General features: G+C 44.5%; 1 protein-coding gene across 2 annotated transcripts in view; it reads right to left on the bottom strand.

The window, feature by feature from the left end:
- XPO6 (exportin 6) overlaps positions 1–21,675 on the bottom strand; it is a 127,757-nt gene that overhangs the window by 82,074 nt on the left and 24,008 nt on the right. The window contains exon 2 of one of the 2 annotated variants that reach the window (XM_049787784.1): positions 3,099–3,189. The exons of the other annotated variant lie outside the window; for it this stretch is intronic. Within the exon in view, the coding sequence (XP_049643741.1) occupies positions 3,099–3,189 (91 nt within the window). The remainder of the gene's footprint in view (positions 1–3,098; positions 3,190–21,675) is intronic. 2 annotated transcript variants of the gene reach the window in all.

Genomic DNA, 21,675 nt, shown 5'->3' with positions numbered 1-21,675 from the left:
AGAAAGAAAAAAGGCAAGTCTTCAAAAACTAAATTCGCTTATGTTGTTTTTATCTTAAAGTAGACCCAAGACACCTGTACAGAAGAGCAGTGGCCATGAATCCCTGTCTACATTCAACTGTCTGCCATGCTTCCCTCACCCTGTGTGACCCCCTCACTCAGTGAGTGACACACCCCAACCTGACTGAAATACGACACCAAAAGAGCTGCGACCCTGAGAGACCCAGGCCTTGGAAAAAGCAGCAGCCACAACAGACATATCCACTCAGCCCACTACCTCTAAAGTCACAGCTCAGACATGTCCTTATCTCTGGTTAAAAGCAGTCTCCTTTAAAGTTCCATAAAGGAAGCTAGTGACTTGATCTTAGACTTATGTACAAGCTACTATGAATCCCAGAGGCCAAGTCAAACTGGAGGGATAAGCTCTGACAGGAAGCAAGGAATTCTGAACTCTACTGTGGACTTTCACTGATTCACTGAGCTTAATCCTGAGAAATGACTGTTTCCAAGGGGCTGTGGCCTCCTCCACCATGAGAACAACCATAGGTCATCTCAAGGTTCCCTGCCAACAGCTTTAACTCTATAGCAAGAGCAACAGCTTTGGTGGAGGAAGCCGCAGCTTTGGGTAAACCGCCAATAATGAAAGCCCCTACTACACCCATCTCTACCCCATTTTCTTTTACGTAGTTAGTAAAGTCTTTGGTTCAACATAAGTCACAGAGTAAAAAAAGATGAAGAAAAACATGGCTCTAGCCCACACACTGTAATGAACCCATGAAAACTAGATAAAACAAAGGGGACACACCCACCATGACAGGAAACGAGGCAGCAGACTGCTTAGAGGGCTGTTCAAGTTAGACATTCCAAATGCTTGGTTACTGAAGGTTATTTTAAATAAGGTTTGAAAACGAACACATTTGGAAAATTCCACTTTTAATTCTTGAATGTTGAAAGCTTTGCAAACCAAATATTAAGTGTCAAATCAAAGTATATCAAGTATAGGTGAAAAAGAAGAATATCCGTGAAATCAGATTGAGAGACAATAGATTGGTAGGAAAGATCCTTCTCCACCTTGTTTTTATTGGGGGAGCAGTCCCTCCCGACCCTTTTTTTAATGACCTTGGGCCAAAAAGCTAGTAGGGCACTTGCCTTGTATGCAACCTGGGCTAACCCAGGCCAATCCTGGCCTAATTCCAGGGAGGGGAGGGGAGGGGAGGGGAGGGGAAGGGAAGAGAGGGGAGGGGAGGGGAGGGGAGGGGAGAGGAGAGGGGAGAGGAGAGGGGAGAGGAGAAAGAGAGGGGAGGAGAGGGGAGGGGAGGGTAGGAGAGAAGAGGAGAAGAAGAGAGGGGAGGAGAGGGGAGAGGAGGAAGAGAGGGGAGGAGAGGGGAGGGGAGGGTAGGAGAGAAGAGGAGAAGAAGAGAGGGGAGGAGAGGGGAGGAGAGGGGAGGAGAGGGGAGGGGAGGGGAGGAGAGGAAGAGAGGGGAGGGGAGGAGAGGGGAGGAGAGGAGAGGAAGATAGGGGAGGAGAGGGGAGGGGAGGGGAGGGGAGGGGAGGGGAGGGGAGGAGAGGAGAGGAGAGGGGAGGGGAGGGGAGGGGAAGGGAGAGGGGAGGGGAAGGGGAAAAGGAAGAGGATGAAGGAGAAGGGAAGGGGAGGGGAGTAAGGGGCCTCTGTAGCATATATTTTGTATGCCAAAGGCCCAGCATAGCATGAGCCTCTGAGCACCACTCCAAAACTCCGTAAGCTCCTGAACACTGAGTCAGGAGTATCTCCTCAACACTACCAAGTGGCCTAAAAAATATAAATAACAAAATCACTCGTGGTATTTTTCTACTAATGCAAGGTTCACTGTACATAAAACTAACAAAGGGGGAGGTGATTCTCTGAGGGAGAGAGCACTGAACCAACATGTACTGAGAACGAGGGAAAAGCAGTGGGGTCTTCTGAGCCTTAAGCCTGTGGCACAGCTTCTAGCCGCTATGCATAGTTTATAAATGCTTTTCTCTAGAGTACCTCCCCCCACTCAGACAAAAAAGGCATGAGTAGGACAGCAACCCAAAATATCACCAGCTTATAAGAATTAGCATCAGAGCAGAGAGATAGTATAGCGATAGGGAGTTTGCCTTGCAAGCAGCCGATCCAGGACGGATGGTGGTTTGAATCCAGGCATCCTGTATGGTCCCCCATGCCTGACAGGAGCGAATTCTGAGCACAGTCAGGAGTAACCCCTGAGCGCTGTAGGGTGTGCCCCTCCTCCCCCCAAAAAATAAAGAAATTAGCATCTACAGGAGCAATTTTTGAAGTTCCAAGGATGTAAGAGAACTCTCAGGAAGCAGCCAGGCTTTGGACCAAAGACAGAAATCAGGCCAACATAGGACTGAGAGAGGTCGAGAGACATGGGAACTCCACAGCCTGGAGTCAAAGATAAGGCAAAGCCAGTCCAGAGTTCAAAAGAAAAGCCTATAATTTTAAAAAGAAAGCAGTTTTCATCCTCACAGAGATGAGTGAGGACTCAGGGACACCCAAGACAGATTTGAACCTTTGAATACCTTCCCTAATGAACAGTATGCTTTGTTCATGAGAACATAAACTCCAAAACTCCAGAAGGTGCTGAGGCCCCCAGACCTCCAGTACTTACATACAGTGTATTCCCTCAGTTGGCTGAAGCCTTTATTTATCAGAACTCACAATGGGATACACCCAGGAGCAGAGGGAAAAGCTGTCAGACACACTAAGGTGAAACCAATTAGGAGAATCTCTGGGTACTACAGGAGGTTCAGACAACACACTAAGGACCCTGCTCATTTGAACATTATCAGGCAGCAGCCAAAGACTTCCTATCAACTTCAGAATTGAGAAGAAAGTAGGGGAAAGAACTTCCACTTAGTTGAAAGAAAATTCATCACTACCAGTCAAAGTGGCCTTCGTGAACTGGAGCCCTAGCAGGCTGATTGTCAGACCTCATCAAGCAGAATCTAGGCTACAAAGAGCAAGAATTTAAGGGAAAAAAAACACAGGCTCTACTAGCCAAAGCTCCCACATTTTTCCTTCCTAACAGGGCCTTTTAGTGATAAATGACTTTTATAACACAACTCACTTACCTATCTCACGTTTCCTTTCATTTGTTGTACAATCATGGAAAAATTCTGTCATCAGACTTTCCAGTGCCCTGAGGGAGGCTTCTTCAGATGCCTAACAAAAGAATTTAAAGAAAAAAATTTAATCAAGTATGTCCTCATTTCTACTGTTCCTCAGTTTCTTCCAGGTCACATTTAACAGGGCGCTTTACTTCCTCAGAAACATTCACATGTAGCCAGTAAAATCAAAGGGATTCTCCCAGCTGATTTGAAACACAAATGTTTGTATATGCGATAACTATAGGCTGCTGTGCAACTGATTTTCAATTACTTATACCAAAAAAGAAGAGCAAGTTGTTTGAAATTTCATTCTGGAAGCATTATCAAAAAAGCAAATAAACAGTTCTGATCCTGGGTGAAGAGACAGAAGGAAGAAATCAAAGAGAGATGATTCATCAGCACACTGACCTCCAAGTCTGAATGGTTAGTCTAATTTTGCTTCAGAGCAACTTTAGACTGGTAAGATTCTTAGTGTTTCTGAAGGTGTTTCAGGAGCCAAGAGCCTCTCTTTCACAAGGAGTCTCCAAACTCACTTCTCTCAGACATCAACTGCAACACCAAGTTTCCCTCAATACTCCCTCCTCACACACCCATTCCCAAGTGAGCGTTCCCAGAGCACTGACATTAACCACCTACTGACCCAGGGTCAAGAGCTCACAGCCGATCTACTTTACTATCACCATGAATTCAGTCCTTTATTCCTTCCCATATCTCCACGTGCTCCCTTATGTCCCCAAAGTGAGAGTTCACTACAGTGACATCTTAAAACACACCCACTAAAATGCAGTACACACCAAACAGTAACAGGATACTGGGTCTACCTGCTGCCTGTGAGAAGATAGTAAACAGGTCTGGGCCTATCTCAGAGGATCATCCACACTTCTTAGCACTGATACTAATCACAGAGGCCCAATCAGTCCTGCAAACACCAATTGACATCAACAAGCAGGTTCAAGTCTACCACACAGCGCAGTAGCCACAGTCAAGCAGAACTGATGCAGCTGTCTCTTGGGCAGCAGTGACCACTGAACTGACAGGCTGGGTACATCAGCACTTGATTTTTATACTTATAATAAAAATGAACCCTCTATTCCTTTTTCAAACCAACACTTTTTTAAACTCAACTGAAAAAAATACCCTTGCATTACCAATTAAACTATTTTTGTAAAATCTAGACCATTTTTTTTAAATACATTAATAACTAGAGTGAAGAATCAAATAAGGCTACTTTTTTACTTTGGTTTGGGAGCCACAACAGGGTGTTTTGGGACTATTCAGTGCCAAGGATCCATTTTGGGATGCCCATACGCAGCACCTGCTCCAGCTCTGTGCCATCCATCCCTCCAGCTCAACACAATCTTATGACGCTGTTCCAGGGTTTGCATTAAAAGAAGCTCACAACTCTCACTGAAGAATTTTGTAAGGAAATGCTCTGAATTCAAATTTTTAAAGGAGCTTAGTAATAAAAGATCACTTGGATTCCTTACAATAAGGGCCAGGGCCAGGGACAGACACAGACACAGACACACACACACACACACACAGAGTCCTTGTGGTCCCAAGTAACAGGGAGACACACACATACACACAGACACATACATACAGAGTTCTTGTGGTCCCAAGCACCGTCAGGGCAGCTCACTTCCTGATGCCCTACGAGGGGTCCTCAAACTTTTTAAACAGGGGGCCAGTTCACTGTCCCTCAGACCATTGGAGGGTCTGACTATAGTAAACACAAAACTTATGAACGAATTCTTATGCACACTGCATATATCTTATTTTGCAATGAAGAAACAAAACAGATACAAATACAATATGTGGCCCGCAAGCCATAGTTTGAGGACCAGTGCAAGCATTCAACCTGGCTAGTTGGCAAGGATCACCAATGTGGCCTGGGGCCCCCCCTGAGCACTACATGGAAAGCTCCCTAGTAAAAAGGATTTGCTGTTCAGGTCCAAGTGCAGGCTTTGCACCAGATGAACTTAACATCAGCTATTTGGTTAAAATAAATCACTGACTCTCCTCAAGTCAAAATGAGCCCCTGAAAACCAAGGAGATAAGAGATCACACACACAAATCTAAGAGTCTCAAATCCTAAGAGTATATACAGCCTTACCTAGAAAACCTTTAACTCAAGATTGTTCCAAGGACTCTGGCCTCTGAAGCAGAAGCTTGTGAGCTTCCTTACGGGTCCCATTTTAAAACCTCTGGTACACTGCTAACTATTTCCCCCAAAGAATCTATTCTACCCCTATTCCTAAATTCCATCTACCTCTCCCTCCAACTCCAGCCTAAGAAGGAAACATTCCAACAGAAAGTAGGAAGATCAAAGTAGCCACAAGGATCATAAGATGGGTAGATGGATGCTCTCACCAAATGTGGTGTGAAATAGAACTCCAAAATCTCATCTGTGGCATCAGCATGTGTCTCATGAGGAAATCAATGCTCATTAGTTCTATAATTGCAATGCTAATACCACTCATCATGTTCTAAGGAGCAAATGAAATCATTCTCATAAAGATGCTATGTAATCTCTATAAAATTATTTGATTCTAAGTTACAACTGCTATTATTTGTGTTTGGACGCAGATACCTAGAGAAAATAGACCAAAGTAAAACAACAGAAATGGTTAGACCTTTGAAACTGGAGATTCTTACCCTCAAGGTTAAAGGGCTCTGTCCCAAGTCTATCTAGGGGGGCTTATCAACTGGATTCTGAAATAAAACTACACAGATTACAGAAGTAAAAAGAAAAAAAAAAGACAGTTCATGGTTATACAGAGAATTAGAGATAGAAAAATTATACACACATACACACACAGACACTGATGCAACCTTCAAATAGTGGGAGGGTATTGAAGAATTCTCCCTTAGACAAGAAAGTCACTGGAACCTTTGTCAACTGTTGAAAGCTAAGAAATCAGAATGCAGACAGTAAGCAATAGGATTAGAAACTAATTGTAAGTGAAGACATGGCAGCATCCACATAGACTAGACTCTCCAAGAACAAAGGACATGAAACAACAAAAACCTAGTACTATGGTGTGGCAGGGAGAGATTTGATTCCCAAAGACTCTTCAAACTCTGCCCTAATTTATTAGGATTCAGATTATATTCAGGATTCAGATGTAAGTACCTGGGAGCCAGAGAGATAGTATAGCAGGCAGGACATTTGCCTTATAGGTGGCCAAACCCAGGCTTCCCATATGGTCGGTCCCCTGAGCACCATCAGGAGCAATTTGTGAGTGTAGAGCCAGGAATAACCCCTGAGCACTGCTGGGTGTAAAACTAAAACAAAACATAAATATTAACACTGATATAACCATTCTACATAAATCACACATTAAAACTTTTTGGGGAGAGGCATGTGGATTACTCCTTGCAGGTTCAGGGGTCCATATGAGAAGCCTGGGATTAACCCAGGTCAGCTGTTCGCAAGGCAAATGGCCTACCCGCTGTCTATTGCTCTGGCCCCTTTTGTTTGGTTTCTTTATCCCATTATCCCGGTATTGGGGGGGGGGGGCACAATTCGTAACTTTTGAAAGCCTATAAAGCAGGGGTCTCAAACTCGCGGCCCACGGGCGTTTGCAGCCCTCCATACAACGTTTTGTGGTCCGTGGCCAGCCTTCAAATATTGCAGTATTCACGATTATTCGCTTACCAAATAATCGCAATAAAAACCGCATTAGTAATGGGGCCGGCAAAGTGGCACTAGAGGTAAGGTGTCTGCCTTGCAAGCACTAGCCAAGGAAAGATAGCGGTGTCCCATATATATGGTCCTCCCCAGCTTAGCCAGGAGTAACCCCTGAGCATCAAACGGGTGTGGCCCGAAAAACAAAAAAACAAAACAAAACAAAAACCATATTAGTAAGAAAAAAATCCGCATTAAACATTTGCATACCCCGAGCAGTTTACTTCGGGGTATGCAAATGTTTAATGCGATTTTTTTCTTACTAATGTGTTTTATTGCAAATATTTGGTAAGCGAATAATCGCAATTACTTTGCGCCTAGCACAGACGTCATTTCCGCTGCTCCTGCCCGCTGTCGCTTTTTTTGTGTGTGTGAAATCCCTTATGCGGCCCTGCCTCACCCCGACTTTGCCTCCAGGTAAATTGAGTTTGAGACCCCTGCTATAAAGCATTCATCCTCTGTTTAAAAAATAAAGGAACACCTCATAACAAGATCACAATACACGTTCACCAAGACAACTAATGCTTAAAAGATAGTAACAAGGGCCAGGAAGAAGATGCATAGGGATGGGAGTACACACACTTTGCATGGCACAGCCCTAAATTTGATCCTCAGTACTGCATAATCTACAGTGCCAGAAGTTCCTGAACACCACTGAGTGTGGCCTTGAAAACAAAAGTGTGTGTGTATGGGGAGGGTTTGTTGTATTTTTCTTTCTTTTGATTTTTGGGCCACACCCAGCAGCACTCAGGGGTTACTCCTGGCTCTATGCTCAGAAATCGCTCCTGGCAGGCTCGGGGGAACCATATGGGATGCTGGGAATCGAACTCAGGGCCATCCTGGGTTGGTTGCATGCAAGGCAAATGCCCTACTGCTATGTCATCTCTCCGGCCCTCTAGAAGGGATTTGGTTTGGTTTGGTTGTTGTTCGCACCTGGTGACGCTCAGGAGTTACTCCTGGCTATGCACTCAGAAATCGCTCCTGGCTTAGGGGACCATATGGGACACCACATATGGGATCGAACCGAGGTCTGTACTGAGTCAAATGCATGCAAAGCAAATGCCCTACCACTGCACTATCACTCCCTAGAAGGGGTTTTTTGTTTTTGTTTTGGGGCCATACCCAGCAATGTTCAGGACTTAATCCTGGCTCTGTACTCAGGAATCATACCTGGTGAGGTTCTGGGAACCATATGAGATGCTGGAGATTGAACTCAGGTCAGCAGCATGCAAGGCAAACACCCAACCTACTGTATTTTCTGGTCTCCAAACACAGTTTTTAAAAGACAATAACAAGCTTGCCCCATACCCATGTTGTGTCTTCCTTTGAACAAGTATCTTACTTGATTGTGTTTCTTTGCTTGCCTGTTTCCACTCTGTAGAAGCCCATGTTCTCTCTTGAGCACATGCTTCTCCTCTCCTTCACATATTTCTAAAAGTTTTAATAAAAACTATCTGATAGGGTGGGGAGAAAAAATTAAAACCTATCCTGCTTCACCAGAAATAAGCAAAAAATAAAGACAGTAATGAATGCTGATGATGATGCAGCACATCTGACACTAGCACAATACAGTGATGCCAGCGGCAGATGAGTAGAGGTCTTTGGAAGACCACATGGTAACTGTATAAACACATACTTTATGTAGGATCCTGCAACTCTACTCCTTGAGCATAGATCCAAGGGAATCTATAAATCTATACCCCAAAACTGCAGTTTCAGAGCACCTTTATCCAGAATAGCCCTTCAAAAGTCCAAAGAACCCAATGTCCATCACCACGATGGATAAATTTGTTATTCATGAAAAACTATGACAAGAAAACAAAAATGAATATTTATGCATGCAACAACCTAAATGAAGCTCTGACTTTAAAGAATCCGCCACATCACTGTAAATGCATGACCCTGATTATAATTAGGAGACCCAAGCACATCTTCCATTATTTAAAAATAATAAACAGAGCAATAACATAGCAGGTAGGGTGCTTGCCTTGCACATGTAGTTGACCCGGGCTCGATCCCCCCAGCATCCCATATGGTCGGTCCCTTGAGTGATTCCAGGAGTGATTCCTGCATGCAGAGCCAGGAGTAAACCCTGAGCACCGCCAGGTATGTCCCCGAAAGCCCAAAAGCTAAAAAAAAAAAGAGACTGCTCTTTGCCTTGCATGTTGTGGGACCCTGTTTCCAAACCCCTCCTGTCCCGTCCCTTCCCCCCAACACAGACAGTTCCACACCCACAGCCATCACTCCTCAGCACAGAACCAGGAACAGCTCTTGAGCTCAGAATATGGACCAAAGAACAGCTGCCCCCCCCAAAAAATATGAAAGGAAAATCAATAAGCTAAAAGATATGCATGCTGTTATCACCAGAAGTGTTCTCATCTTCCAGGAGATGGGGCTCTGGGGTGCTCACCAGACTCTTGTTTTCATGAGTGTTACACAAAGATGATCACTTAGAATGTGTTCCTTTTGGGGCCGGGAGCAGTGGTTGTAGCGGTAGGGCATTTTGCCTTGCATGCAGCTGACCTAGGACGGCTCACAGTTCAATCCCCCAATGTCCTATATGGTCCCCCAAGCCAGGAGTCACCTCTGAGCATCACCAGGCGTGGCCCAAAAACCAAAAAAAAAAAAAAAAAAAAAAAAGAATGTGTACATTTTTCTGCACATAGATAACTGTTTAAACTTAATGTCGTAGCTACTTTAACATTCAATTTAGTATTTCCAAGTACTAAATTTGGCATTGTTTTTTCTCTTTTAGCTCAACTACTCTAAGACTAAACATGAAGGCCTGCAGCTATAAAGCAGAGAAAGCCTGAATTCGAGTCCTTCCAGGCAAGTTCCAGGGTGGCAATACCTAGTACTACAATCTCATAACCCCCATGAGTTACTCAACTTAATAACAGCGTGTTAACATCCTTGGGACAGGAAATGAATTAACTTGGTTCTAACATACTCTGGAGTGTGCATCAATCTAAAAGACCCATTTCCTGTTTCAGGAAGTTAAAATCTGCAAAGCAGAAAACGCTCTCACATGTGCCTGCCTAATTCATTTGCTATTACTGCACAGCCATACCAGAGCACTTCCTAGACCTGTATTACTAACTCACTTAATAAGGCACTGCTAAGTCAACCAAAACCTGCCATCATTGAGCAAATTTACAAGAAATAAATCTCTAAACCTGAAATCTGCTTAGATTCTTGCCTTCTCCTATATGCACCGATCATATGTCAGCAGGGTTCCCAACTCTTGTTTAATACTCTTAAATGTGTCTTTTCCTCATTACTTCTACTACCTTAGTCACTTCCTGCCTCTCTATATCATTACTCCTTTATCAGTTACCTCACCACCAAGTATGTTTATCTAATGTAGTTAATTTTATCTAACACATATCCAATACAACCTTATATACTTAACAATATGTTTATTCCTAAACATAGATTTTTCTGTGCACACACATACAAGTTGTGATGATGCCAGGGATTGAGTACAGGACGTCATACATATACAAAGCAAGAGTTAGTTACCTGCTCCAATTATTCTAAACCTAGCTTTAAACCTAGACCAACTGAGAGATTCAGTTATGCACTCAACAAGTGAGTTCAAACCTCAACAAGTAACTGTGAAGTCGATAAGCTAGCCAGACTTCAAAGAACTAGAGAAAAGAAATCTGCAGATGAAAATATAGACTATGGGGGCTGGAGAGATAGAATGGAGGTAAGGTGTTTGCCTTGCATGCAGAAGGACGGTGGTTCAAATCCTTGCTTCCCATATGGTCCCCCGAGCCAGTCAGGAGCAATTTCTGACTATAGAGCCAGGAGTAACCCCTGAGTACTGCCAGGTTTGACCCAAAAATAAATAAATAAATAAAATAAACTATGATGGCTAATAGTCTACAACAGTGACACATATAAAAGAGCTCTTAAAACCCAGAGAGGAGCCGGGAAGGTGGCGCTATAGGTAAGGTGTCTGCCTTGCAAGCGCTAGCGTAGGACGGACCGCGGTTCGATCCCCCGGCGTCCCATATGGTCCCCCCAAGCCAGGGGCGATTTCTGAGTGCATAGCCAGGAGTAACTCCTGAGTGTCAAACGGGTGTGACCCAAAAACCAAAAAAAAAAAAAAAAAAAAAACCAGAGAGAACCAAGTGAAGGAGACAGAGAAAGCTTCAGAGAGGTGACAATCAATTTTGGGGTTTGAAGAATGCAGGGTTTGGGAGGAAAGAAAATTCACCAGTTTCTTCCCTGCTCTAGACACTAAAGCAAAATGTCTGTTCCTCTTTCACTTTTGCTCCTGGGTTGCAATCCAGGGCATGAGAGTCATTGTTAACTTTCATGACATTTCTTGCTGTACTTACAGCACAGATTCCTTCTTCGTCTGTCTTTTCTTTTCCAACTAGTAATCATACCATAAAGCTCTGCCTAAGGTACTGTTCTGGTCATTACAGAAAAGCACAATCAAAGAACTGTGCTGTCAGGTGAGCTTGAATCGAAAGACTTCCCCTCCCTGCCCTACTCACTTGTTTTGTGGCTTTTTTCCTATTATGTACAACTTGGGATAAGAGTACTTCAGACACTAAGGACTGAGGGTAAAGTAACAAAGGGTTAAATAAATATAAGGAAACAATGCCAGAAATAAAGGAAAAGGTGAAAGTTCTCGGTAATAGGCCTTTCTTCCTAACCAGAATCTCCCAGGTCTAGAAAGAACCCTGCTCTTCATGCTCTCAGCAGCAAGCAGGATCTGTAGCTCAGATATTTGGCAGACTGAAGTCACAAGACTTTTTTTTTTTTGGGGGGGGGACACACCCGGCGGTGCTCAGGGGTTACTCCTGGCTGTCTGCTCAGAAATAGCTCCTGGCAGGCATGGGGGACCATATGGGACACCGGGATTCGAACCAACCACCTTTGGTCCTGGATCGGCTGCTTGCAAGCAAACGCCGCTGTGCTATCTCTCCGGGCCCTGTCACAAGACTTTTAATGTCACTTTTAGTTTCTTCTCAGGAACACTGGGAGTCCCTCCAATTCAAGACACATATGGAACTATTTAAATTCCCCTTTGAGAGTTCTAATCATAATGACCTTTGCTCACATGCACTCAATAAAAAGGTTTCAAAATAAATAAAAACAGAGACTGCTAATAATTTATCTTGAAAAACAAAATGAAGTTAGATAATGTGCTGCTTGGTGGAGACAGCAAAGTAGTTAAGTGGCGAAGTAGTGCCTTGCATATGTAAGACCTAGATTGAATCCCTGGTTCCACAACAAAAAATAGTGCTTTGCCACCAAAATGCCACTATAACACACCCCACACCTTTATACAAAAGTAGGATTGGACAGGAAATGACTTCTTTTAAAAGTATTTAGCAAGCATTTGCTCCTTTTTCCTATACCGGACAAGGACTGGTAACTCATCTAGGCTCCTATTTAAGGCCATGGCCTTCTCAATATCAGTCCTTCAAACAAGAGGACTACAGTCCAGAGTCCCTCCCACTCAGTATCGCTGTGACAGGCAGAGAACTGAGAAGAGTGATTCCAAGTTAACTACAGAGCCAGGTTAAAAAGTATCAAAACATTCCTCAGTTAAGTTATAACAGATGGCATTTGCAAAGAAATTTAACCTCCTATGAACTTTCTTGGAAGCTGAAAGGATTCATATATATCAAAAAGAACGATCATTCTTCTTTTTTTTTTTTTTTTTTTTTTTTTTTTTTTTGTTTTGTTTTTTTTTTTTTTTTTTTTTTTTTGGGCCACACCCTGTGACACTCAGGGGTTACTCCTGGCTATGCGCTCAGAAGTTGCTCCTGGCTTCTTGGGGGACCATATGGGACGCCGGGGGATCGAACCGCGGTCCGTCCTAGGCTAGCGCAGGCAAGGCAGGCACCTTACCTCCAGCGCCACCGCCCGGCCCCCGATCATTCTTCTTACCCTTTTTCCACTGGGGGAAAAAAATACAAAGGGTGAAAATTCTGATCTTAGAGATCTAAGATGTATGAAGTAGGAGATGCTAAACTTAAAATAACAATGTGGGGGGGGAGGGGTTCTGAGCAAAATCAGATGGGTGGAGGGGGTGTTTGCCTCTTGCATGCAGCTGATCCAGGCTTAATCCCGGCATCCTAATAACGGTCCCAGAGTATCACCAGGAATTAATTCCTGAAAGCAAAGCCAGAAGTAAGTCCTGAGAACCTCCGAGGATGGCCCTAAAGCTAACAAATAACAAAAAAGTAAGGAAATGGTACAAGAGGGGCCGGAGAGATAGCATGAGGTAAGGCTCAAATCCCGGCATCCCATATGGTCCCCTGAGCCTGCAGGAGCAACTTCTGAGTGTAGAGCCAGGAGTAACCCTGAGTGCTGCTGGGTGTGACACCCCCCCCCAAAAAAAAAAAAAAGAAAAGAAAAGAAATGGTACAAGAAAAAGAAATCAAAGGGACATCTATCACCTCCCTGAGTCTGCTCAAAAAGCTAGAAAGCAAGGCTGGAGAGATAGCATGGAGGTAGGGCATTTGCCTTGCATGCAGAAGGATGGTGGTTGGAATCCCGACATCCCATATGGTCCTCCAAGCCTGCCAGGAGCAATTTCTGAGTGTAGAGCCAGGAGTAACCCCTGAGCCCTGGGTGTGACACCCCCCCCCCAAAAAAAAAAGGCTAGAAAGCAAACAGGAAGCCCAATCAAAACACTCAGATGAGTTTTCACCTTTTCTATTACTGCTCTTTCGTTTCAGTCAGCAAAATTATTCTGTTCTTCTGAAAGCAGGAAGTAAATATATCACCACTTCTTGGAAATTTCACTTGATCTATAAGCAAACTGGTGAAACCAATTGGACCTTCAAAGTCCAGCACTAGAAGCACTGGAGCCCTGGAGCCCTGACACACCACTAGTGACCATAGCTAGTATTCAGTAGGGAGTCATTTTTGCCCTCCACTTGCCTGAAGGTTTCCCTCAGCCTGCTTCTGACACTGAGAGGCAAAGCTAAAAAAGGGGCATGGGGGCAGAGAAACAATAAAGCCAATAACTCTTAACAATGAAGATACAAATGGTAGAGGGAAGAAAATCCACTGAAACAAAGCAGAGAGCCCGAAGAGAAAGCTCCAAATAGCACAGGGTAAGGCAGATGCCCCAGACTCGCTCCAGGAACTGCACCTGCACAGGAAGTGATGTATGTGTTTGCCTCTGAAGGAATCCTCACATCTACAGCTTAAAAATGAACAATATTCGTTTGCCCTTTGAGAGTAAATGTATAGTATCACACATTTCATGAAAACACAAATTCTGACTACATTTGAACCTAATTCCAGCTTCCATGAAGCTAACCAATGGCTCCCCAGTCCTTCCTAGGTTTGCACAAAATACTGCTAAGATTCTGTCTCTTCCATAAACAAAAGGAATGTTTCTGGCTGGGGATGTGGATGAGAAGCGGTAACTGCCAAGTACCTGGGCCAGAGCATCCCGTAGGCCCCACTGTAAAAGTGGTAGATTGAGACAAGTGTATCTTTCCCTGTAGCGACAATTAGAGAAAACATCTGTGCACAGAGAACAATAACATATTTCCATTCTACAGGATAGTACAGAAAAATTAAAGATGCCACTTAGCTACCAGTGGACCAACACACAGCTTAAAAAAAAATTAGGGGTTTGAGTGGGAGTTTTTTGGGGTCACACCCAGCTGTGCTCACGGCTTTTTCCTAGCTCTGCATTCTGATATATCTAACAGTGCTCACCGTACCTCTGGCCTCCCAAATCTTTTAAATATCTAAAACTTTATAAAAACAGTCATGGCACGTAAATCCAATTTTGAACTATATTCTGTACTGTCAGGTATTAAAGACACAAATGGGCCAAGTGGCAAAACTGGATGATCACAGTGGGCAGCAGAGACAATAAAAAGTACAGAACCATGAACCGGAGCGGTGGCGTTAGAGGTAAGGCATCTGCCTTGCTCAAGTCCCATATGGTCCCCCAAGCCAGGAGGTTTCTGAGCGCATAGCCAGGAGTAACCCTGAGTGTCACCATGTGTGGCCCAAAAACCAAAAAAAAAAAAAAAAAAAAAAAAAAAATACACAGCCAATGCTAACCTGACTGAAGCTGCAAACTGTGGTTGAACATCCTGGGCAGGAGTAGTGAGTCATGACATAGGCAACCTACCTGAAATCAAAACACTGTATTAGGTCAGGAAGATGATTCAAGGGGCTGAAGTACAAGCCCCTGCAGGAGTCCTACGTTTGAACCTCATCAAAGCAAAGTCCCTTGAGCAGTGACACAAGCAACCTGGAAGCACAGAGCTATGAGTATTTCCTTAAACACCCCTGGCTATGATCCAGAAACAAGAAGAAAAAAAACGTGAGGTCAAAGCGCTAGTTCAGTGGCTAGGGCTCTTGCCTTGCACATGGTCAAACTGGATTCAATTACCAGTGACCCAAATGGTCCTCCGAGTCTGACAAGAGTGATTCCAGGAATAACTCCGAGCACTGCCAGATATGGCCCCAAAACCAAAAATAATAATAGTATTATTAGGATGTGTGAATACCTGCATGTTTATACATAGACAAAGTACAGATAATAAAGCAGACAACTGACAATAATGGTTAAGTAAAAATATAACAATATTTGGACCAGAGAAATAGCACAGTGGTAGGGCATTTGCCTTGCATGTGCCAATGCAGGAGGGACCCAATTCAAATCCCTCCAATTCAATTCCCAGCATCCCATATGGACCCCCAGGAGAGCAGAGCTAGGAGTAATCCCTGAGCGCCACTGGGTGTGGCCATAAACCAATCAACCGATCAATGAATAAAGTTTAAAAAAATGAATATTTTTATGAGGGGGGGCAGGAGCAATAGCACAGCAGTAGAGCATTTGCCTTGCATGTGACCAACCTGGGACAGAGCCAGGTTCGATCCTCGGCTCCCCATAGGGTCCCCAGAGCCCGCCAATAGCAATATCTGAGCGCAGAGCCAGGAGTAACCCCTGATAGTCGCTAGGTGTGGCAAAAACAAAAAATGAATATTCTTTATGAGGGCCAGGGCAAATGTACAATGAGGTGCAGTATTTGTCTTGCACACAGCCAATTGAGATTCAATCCCTGGTACCCCATATTGTCCCTGGAGCCAGTCAGGAGTAATTTCTGCGTGCAGAGCCAGGAGTAACCCTAAGCACTGCTAGGGGTGGCCCCCAATAAAAAAATTTCTTTATAATGTTTATTCCTGTCAATCTTATCTGGAAATTATTTCTGAATAAAAGTTTTATAACATCCCATTTGATGTTTCCTCCCTGTTCCAAACGAGCTGGGCAAAGATAAGAGAAAAGGAGAAAAGAACATATTAAAAAGGAGATGACCTTGTTCTCATAAATTATCATCAAACTGTTTTTGAAAAGGGATATCACAGGCACTAAAATGTTTGCATCTGCTTACAGAGCAATTGTTACCCTCCCCCAAAGCCAAATGTCTATCTCACCTGGATGATGAGACCTTCCCACAGCTGGGAGGGGTCTATGGTTGGTAATAAAGAGGTGGCTGGGGGTGGGGGGAGAAGCAAAGCAGATGCAGCAAGGGGAGATATCAGACACAGGATGGATGCAGGAGCAAGAAAGAAGCTGCTTAGCTTAGAAGCAATAACCACTAGAAGTTAAAATACATATAAATATGTTATATACTTGTTTATAATCAAGAAAACTTTCATTAGGGGCCGGAGAGATAGCATGGAGGGCCTTGCATGCAGAAGATCGGTGGTTTGAATCCCGGTATCCCATATGGTCCCCTGAGCCTGCCAGGAGCGATTTCTGAGCACAGAACCAGGAGTAATCCCTGGGCGCTGCCGGGTGTGACCCAAAAACTAAAAACCAATAAAAAAAAAAAAAGAAAGCTTTCACTAGACAGCTAAAAAACCAGTGATGAAAATAGTTATTCTACAACAAAGCATCTAAAATCGATGAAGATAGCCAAGAACTGGGCTCTCCTCTCTCACCCTTCTGCTGCTTTCCCAGGTATTGTCTCTGTGGGCGGCATGTTTTGATCTGCTTAGTAAATTACACTCCAAAAAAACTTACTGAGCACATTAACACAAGGCAATCTACCAAGAAATCCTAAAACAGTCTCAGAGAATCTGAAGACAAAAATAAACAAACCCTAGAGAATGTCAAGTCCAAATTCATTTTACAGAGGCGGAAAATAGCTAAACAGCTATTGGCCAAGTCACTCACTGACGAGGGCAACAAGAAGAGCCTTTTCCGGGCACGGAGAGATAGCACAGCGGTGTTCGCCTTGCAAGCAGCCGATCCAGGACCAAAGGTGGGTAGTTCGGATCCCGGTGTCCCATATGGTCCCCCGTGCCTTCCAGGAGCTATTTCTGAGCAGACAGCCAGGAGTAACCCCTGAGCAACACAGGGTGTGGCCCAAAAACCAAAAAAAAAAAAAAAGCCTTTTCCACCGGCAGTTCATCAACCCCTTAAGAAACAAAGAGGCGGCCCGGAGAGATAGCACAGCTGTGTTTGCCTTGCAAGCAGCCGACCGAGGACCAAAGGTGGTTGGTTTGAATCCCGGTGTCCCATATGATCCCCCGTGCCTGCCAGGAGCTATTTCTTAGCAAACAGCCAGGAGTGACCCCTGAACACCGCTGGGTGTGGCCCAAAAACAAAACAAAAAAAAAAGAAACAAAGAGGAGGGCCAAGAGATAGCACAGTTGTTGGGCATTTGCCTTGCAGGAAGGTGATCCCTGAGCGCTGCCAGTGTGACCCAAAACCAAAAGAATAAAATAGGGGCCGGGCGGTGGCGCTAAAGGTAAGGTGCCTGCCTTGCCTGCGCTAGCCTTGGACGGACCGAGGTTCGATCCCCCGGTGTCCCATATGGTCCCTCAAGCCAGGAGCAACTTCTGAGCACATAGCCAGGAGTAACCCCTGAGCATTACCGGGTGTGGCCCAAAAATTAAAAAAAAAAAAAAAAAAAAAAAAAACAAGAATAAAATAAAAATAAAAAAGAAAACACAGAGGCACTTCTGAGTGCGGAGCCAGGATTAACCCCTGAGCACCGCAGGGGTTTTGGCACCTGTGGCCAAAAAAGAAGAAACACATGAAGGACCCCACAGGTTCTAGCCCATAGTTCAAAACAGCCCAGAAACAGTCCCAAGTTTCACACCAGAAGCAGCTCAAGTGCCATCATTTGTGGAGGGAGGGAGGGAGGGAAGGAAGGAAGGAAGGAAGGAAGGAAGGAAGGAAGGAAGGAAGGAAGGAAGAAGGAAGGAAGGAAGGAAGGAAGGAAGGAAAGGAAGGAAGGAAGATAGGAAGGAAGGAAGGAGAGGAAGGAAGGAGGAAGGAAGGAAGGAAGGAAGGAAGGACGGAAGGAAGGGAAGGAGGGAAGGAAAGGAAGGAAGGAAGGAAGGAAGGAAAAAAAACAACATAAAAAGGCACAAAAGATGAGGTGGCCTTACTCTGCATCAGATACAATGCAGAAGACCAAGAATGTATTCCCTCATTCCCACACCAGAACCTGCTCACATGTGGAAAGCTTGCTACCCTAATGTCCGGGTTTAATTCCCAGCACTCCCCTTGAAAACCACACTGCAGAGAATGCCTGCCTTTATATGCAAACATACAAGCACAGCTCAAATCTCCACATGCACTGGGCAACTCTGGTGTTTCAATCTGGTTGCAATCCCAAGCTCTATCAGAACTGTCTAAACACTGACATGTACCAGGAAAAGGTATGGCTCCTAGTGAACTCCAAAACTAAGATGTATATGCACCATGGCCAGAAAGTATGGCCCTGCTACACAAGCATGTGAACGCCACAATCACACTGTGTACCTCACCCAGCACAACAAGGCACTGCGACTAAAAGAGAGCAAGACTCAGTGAGCACGCCAGCAAGTCAAGTCTCTAAACACAAGCCAGCAAGAGGCATCTAGTTAGCACAACATCTAGAACTCATGCAGGAAGGACAGCCTAGGGCAGTGATGGCTAATCTTTTTGAGCCCAAACTGCCGCACAAAACCAAAGAATGCCCGGTCCTCCCCATGGCCAGTCTGGCCCTGTTGCCAGGTGAGCTGCAAAGCAGACACCAGCACACTCACCACCCTCCTCGTGCCGCATATCTTAATTGCAGACCTTCCCAAGTGCCATAGGTTCACCATTGAGGGCCTAGGGCAACCTCCAATCAACACATCAACAACAAAGAGAAGGGGCAGGGGATGAAATCCTTTCAAAGTCTCAACTCTACAGTTCATATGTAAATAATTTCACTTCAGCTGCTATTACTACCTCTATTGTCAAAAAGCAAGTCTTGGACCTAAGAGATAGATAGCAAAATGGGGAGGTAGCTTACTTTGCATGGATTTGGTCCCCAGCACCCTGTATGTTTTCTGGAGCATTGGCAGGAGCAATTCCTGAGCACTGAAGCAGAAGTAAATCCCTGGACACTGACAGGTATGAACCAAAAAATAATAATAAAAGCAAGTTTGGCACAAACCCAAACTCCCTGGATTCGTCCTGAATTATTCCCAGAGAGAGAAGTGACATTAAAAAAAAAAATTAAAATAGCATTTGTCTGACTTTGGCAAAAATCTTGAACTGCATCAGACTTATGGAATCTGGGCATCCGTGAGCTCTTCTCCCAGCTACAGACAGGCAACAGAGCAAGTGTATGTGAAAGTCCAGGTACCCTTCAGGGCTGGCAAAGCTACAATCCTCTTCCTCCCCATTCTAAACAGGCCCTGCCCTCCCAGGCATTGGAGAAAGTCTGTTGTGGTCACAACAGGACAGAGGAAGACATGTTTCTCTTGCAGGTAAGCAGGTAGGCAGAGTTCTGATGCAGCTGTCTTATCCTAAGAGATGAGCAGTGAAGGTTATGACATCCCTCCCCAATGCACCCAACCCATCACATAAGTAGAAGACAAGACCTCTGTGGGCAGAACATATGAGAGGGTAGAGACAGACTCTGGAAGAATAGGTTCCCATGCTGCTCCCATTCGGGATACATCCCCCTAGATGTCTGCAAAGGCCATAGAAAGGGTGCCCTCTACACTAGCAAAAAGAAAAAAATAAAATAAAAATAGTGCTGCTTACTACAGAGAGGTTCTTGGCTACAGTGAGGCAAGAGAAAATGCCAGATTCGAGTCAGCCCGGAATTACTGAGGATAGCCTGGGGAATCTGAAGTGGGCTCCACAAGCACTTAGCACATTAAATGCAGTCAGAGATATATGCTCCATCTTGATCATATCATCTTGATTATTCCTGACACATTCCAAGTTCCTGGTACTTGAACTTCATGCCTGGCTTGGCTTGAATAATTTTTTTAAAGTCCCTAAATCATAACCAATGTGTCCCTCTCAATATACCCATCACCACCTTCATTCTTAATTCACAATCAGTCTCATTACTTGAAGGCTCTCAAAGTATCATGATCAGTTGTCAAGTAGAGCTAATGTCTCCAGCATAATACAAACAATGCCGGGCAGACAGCTCTGGGGTCCTGTGAGGGGCTACATTATGTAGGAAGCAGAATGGCGTTCAGTAAATGGGAAGACATCAGCGCTCAGTACACTGGAAGAAACTCTTGCTCATCTGGGAGGTTCTAAATGGTTTCGCAAATACCAAAGTGAAAGAAAACATGGCAGGTTCCAGTGAGAGCAACTCTGTCCAGTCAGGGACACAGCATTAATAAGCAGGGCAATTTTCAATAGGATTCTTGGTGACTGGTCTATGTTTTTTTTAAAGCTATGACTTTCTCTGGGGGGGAGGAGCCGTGTTTGAAGCCACCCAGCAGCACTCAGTAATCACTCCTGTCACTGGAATTATAAATAAAAAACTGAACAGTGGGAGATGTTGATTTGACTTGTTTGAGGTGGGTTCTGGCCCAGCCTCTCCCCAGTCCTGTCCAGAACCCAGGCCGGGTGGAAATGGGCCTCCTGTCCCCATGCAGGAAGTACCCTGCTACAATATGCAGGAAAGAGACAAGCACTGCTTCCCACTACCTCTCTCCTGCTCTGCTCCTCCCCTCTGGACCACAGTCATGGGTGCCAGCCCCCTAATGCCTCCTTGTGTGTACCTCCAAGGTGAACAAACAACTCTGGAGTAAGCCACACATCAACAATTGACTTCCTAGGTCAGACTTACGTAGATTTGCCAAGTCTTGAGCAAATTGCTTAACTTCCCAGAGCCTCAAGGAACTTCCCTTGCAGAATGCATTTACCATACTACTTCCCCACATGTTAGTAACAGTAAGTAAATGACATAATGTCTGTTAATCCCTTGGTTTAAATATTCATAAATCAGCAAAATTATTTTATTTATATCTATTACACCAGTGACTCAACAGCAGTTATCATTTTAAAAAGGAAACAAACCATGAGGGTCAAAGAGATAGCATGAAGGTAGGGTGTTTGCCTTGCATGCAGGACGGTGGTTCGAATCCTGGCATCCCGTATGGTCCCCCAAGACTGCCAGGAGCGACTTCTGAGCTTAGAGCCAGGAGTAACCCCTGAGCGCTGCCAGGTGTGACCCCCCCCCCAAAAAAAAAAAGTCTAAGAATGCCAACTTTTTTCACTTTAGGGGTGGGAAGTGGCCACACCCAGCAGTACCCAGGGGTCCCTCCTGGCAGACTCAGTAAAACATGGGATGCTGGGGATCAAACCTGGGTTGGCCACATACATGGCAAAGGCTTTACCCACTGTGCTATCGCTCTGGCCCCATTCTCAGCCTTTTTTATAGTTTCTTACACTTACTATCAGAAAAGAAAGTCAGAATGAAACAAGTCTTCCAAATTTCTATGTGTATTCAGAACATAGGAATTTGAGACCAGTCCATGATCCTAACAGAAATGGTGTTTGCTTCCTTTTAAAGAGGGAGGGAGGATGGAAGGAAGAAAAGATGA

The sequence above is a fragment of the Suncus etruscus genome, chromosome 15, assembly GCF_024139225.1.
Source record: "Suncus etruscus isolate mSunEtr1 chromosome 15, mSunEtr1.pri.cur, whole genome shotgun sequence".
NCBI lineage: Eukaryota > Metazoa > Chordata > Mammalia > Eulipotyphla > Soricidae > Suncus > Suncus etruscus.
The sequence above is the reverse complement of the archived record's forward strand: the minus strand, read 5'-3'. Positions and strand labels throughout refer to the sequence as shown.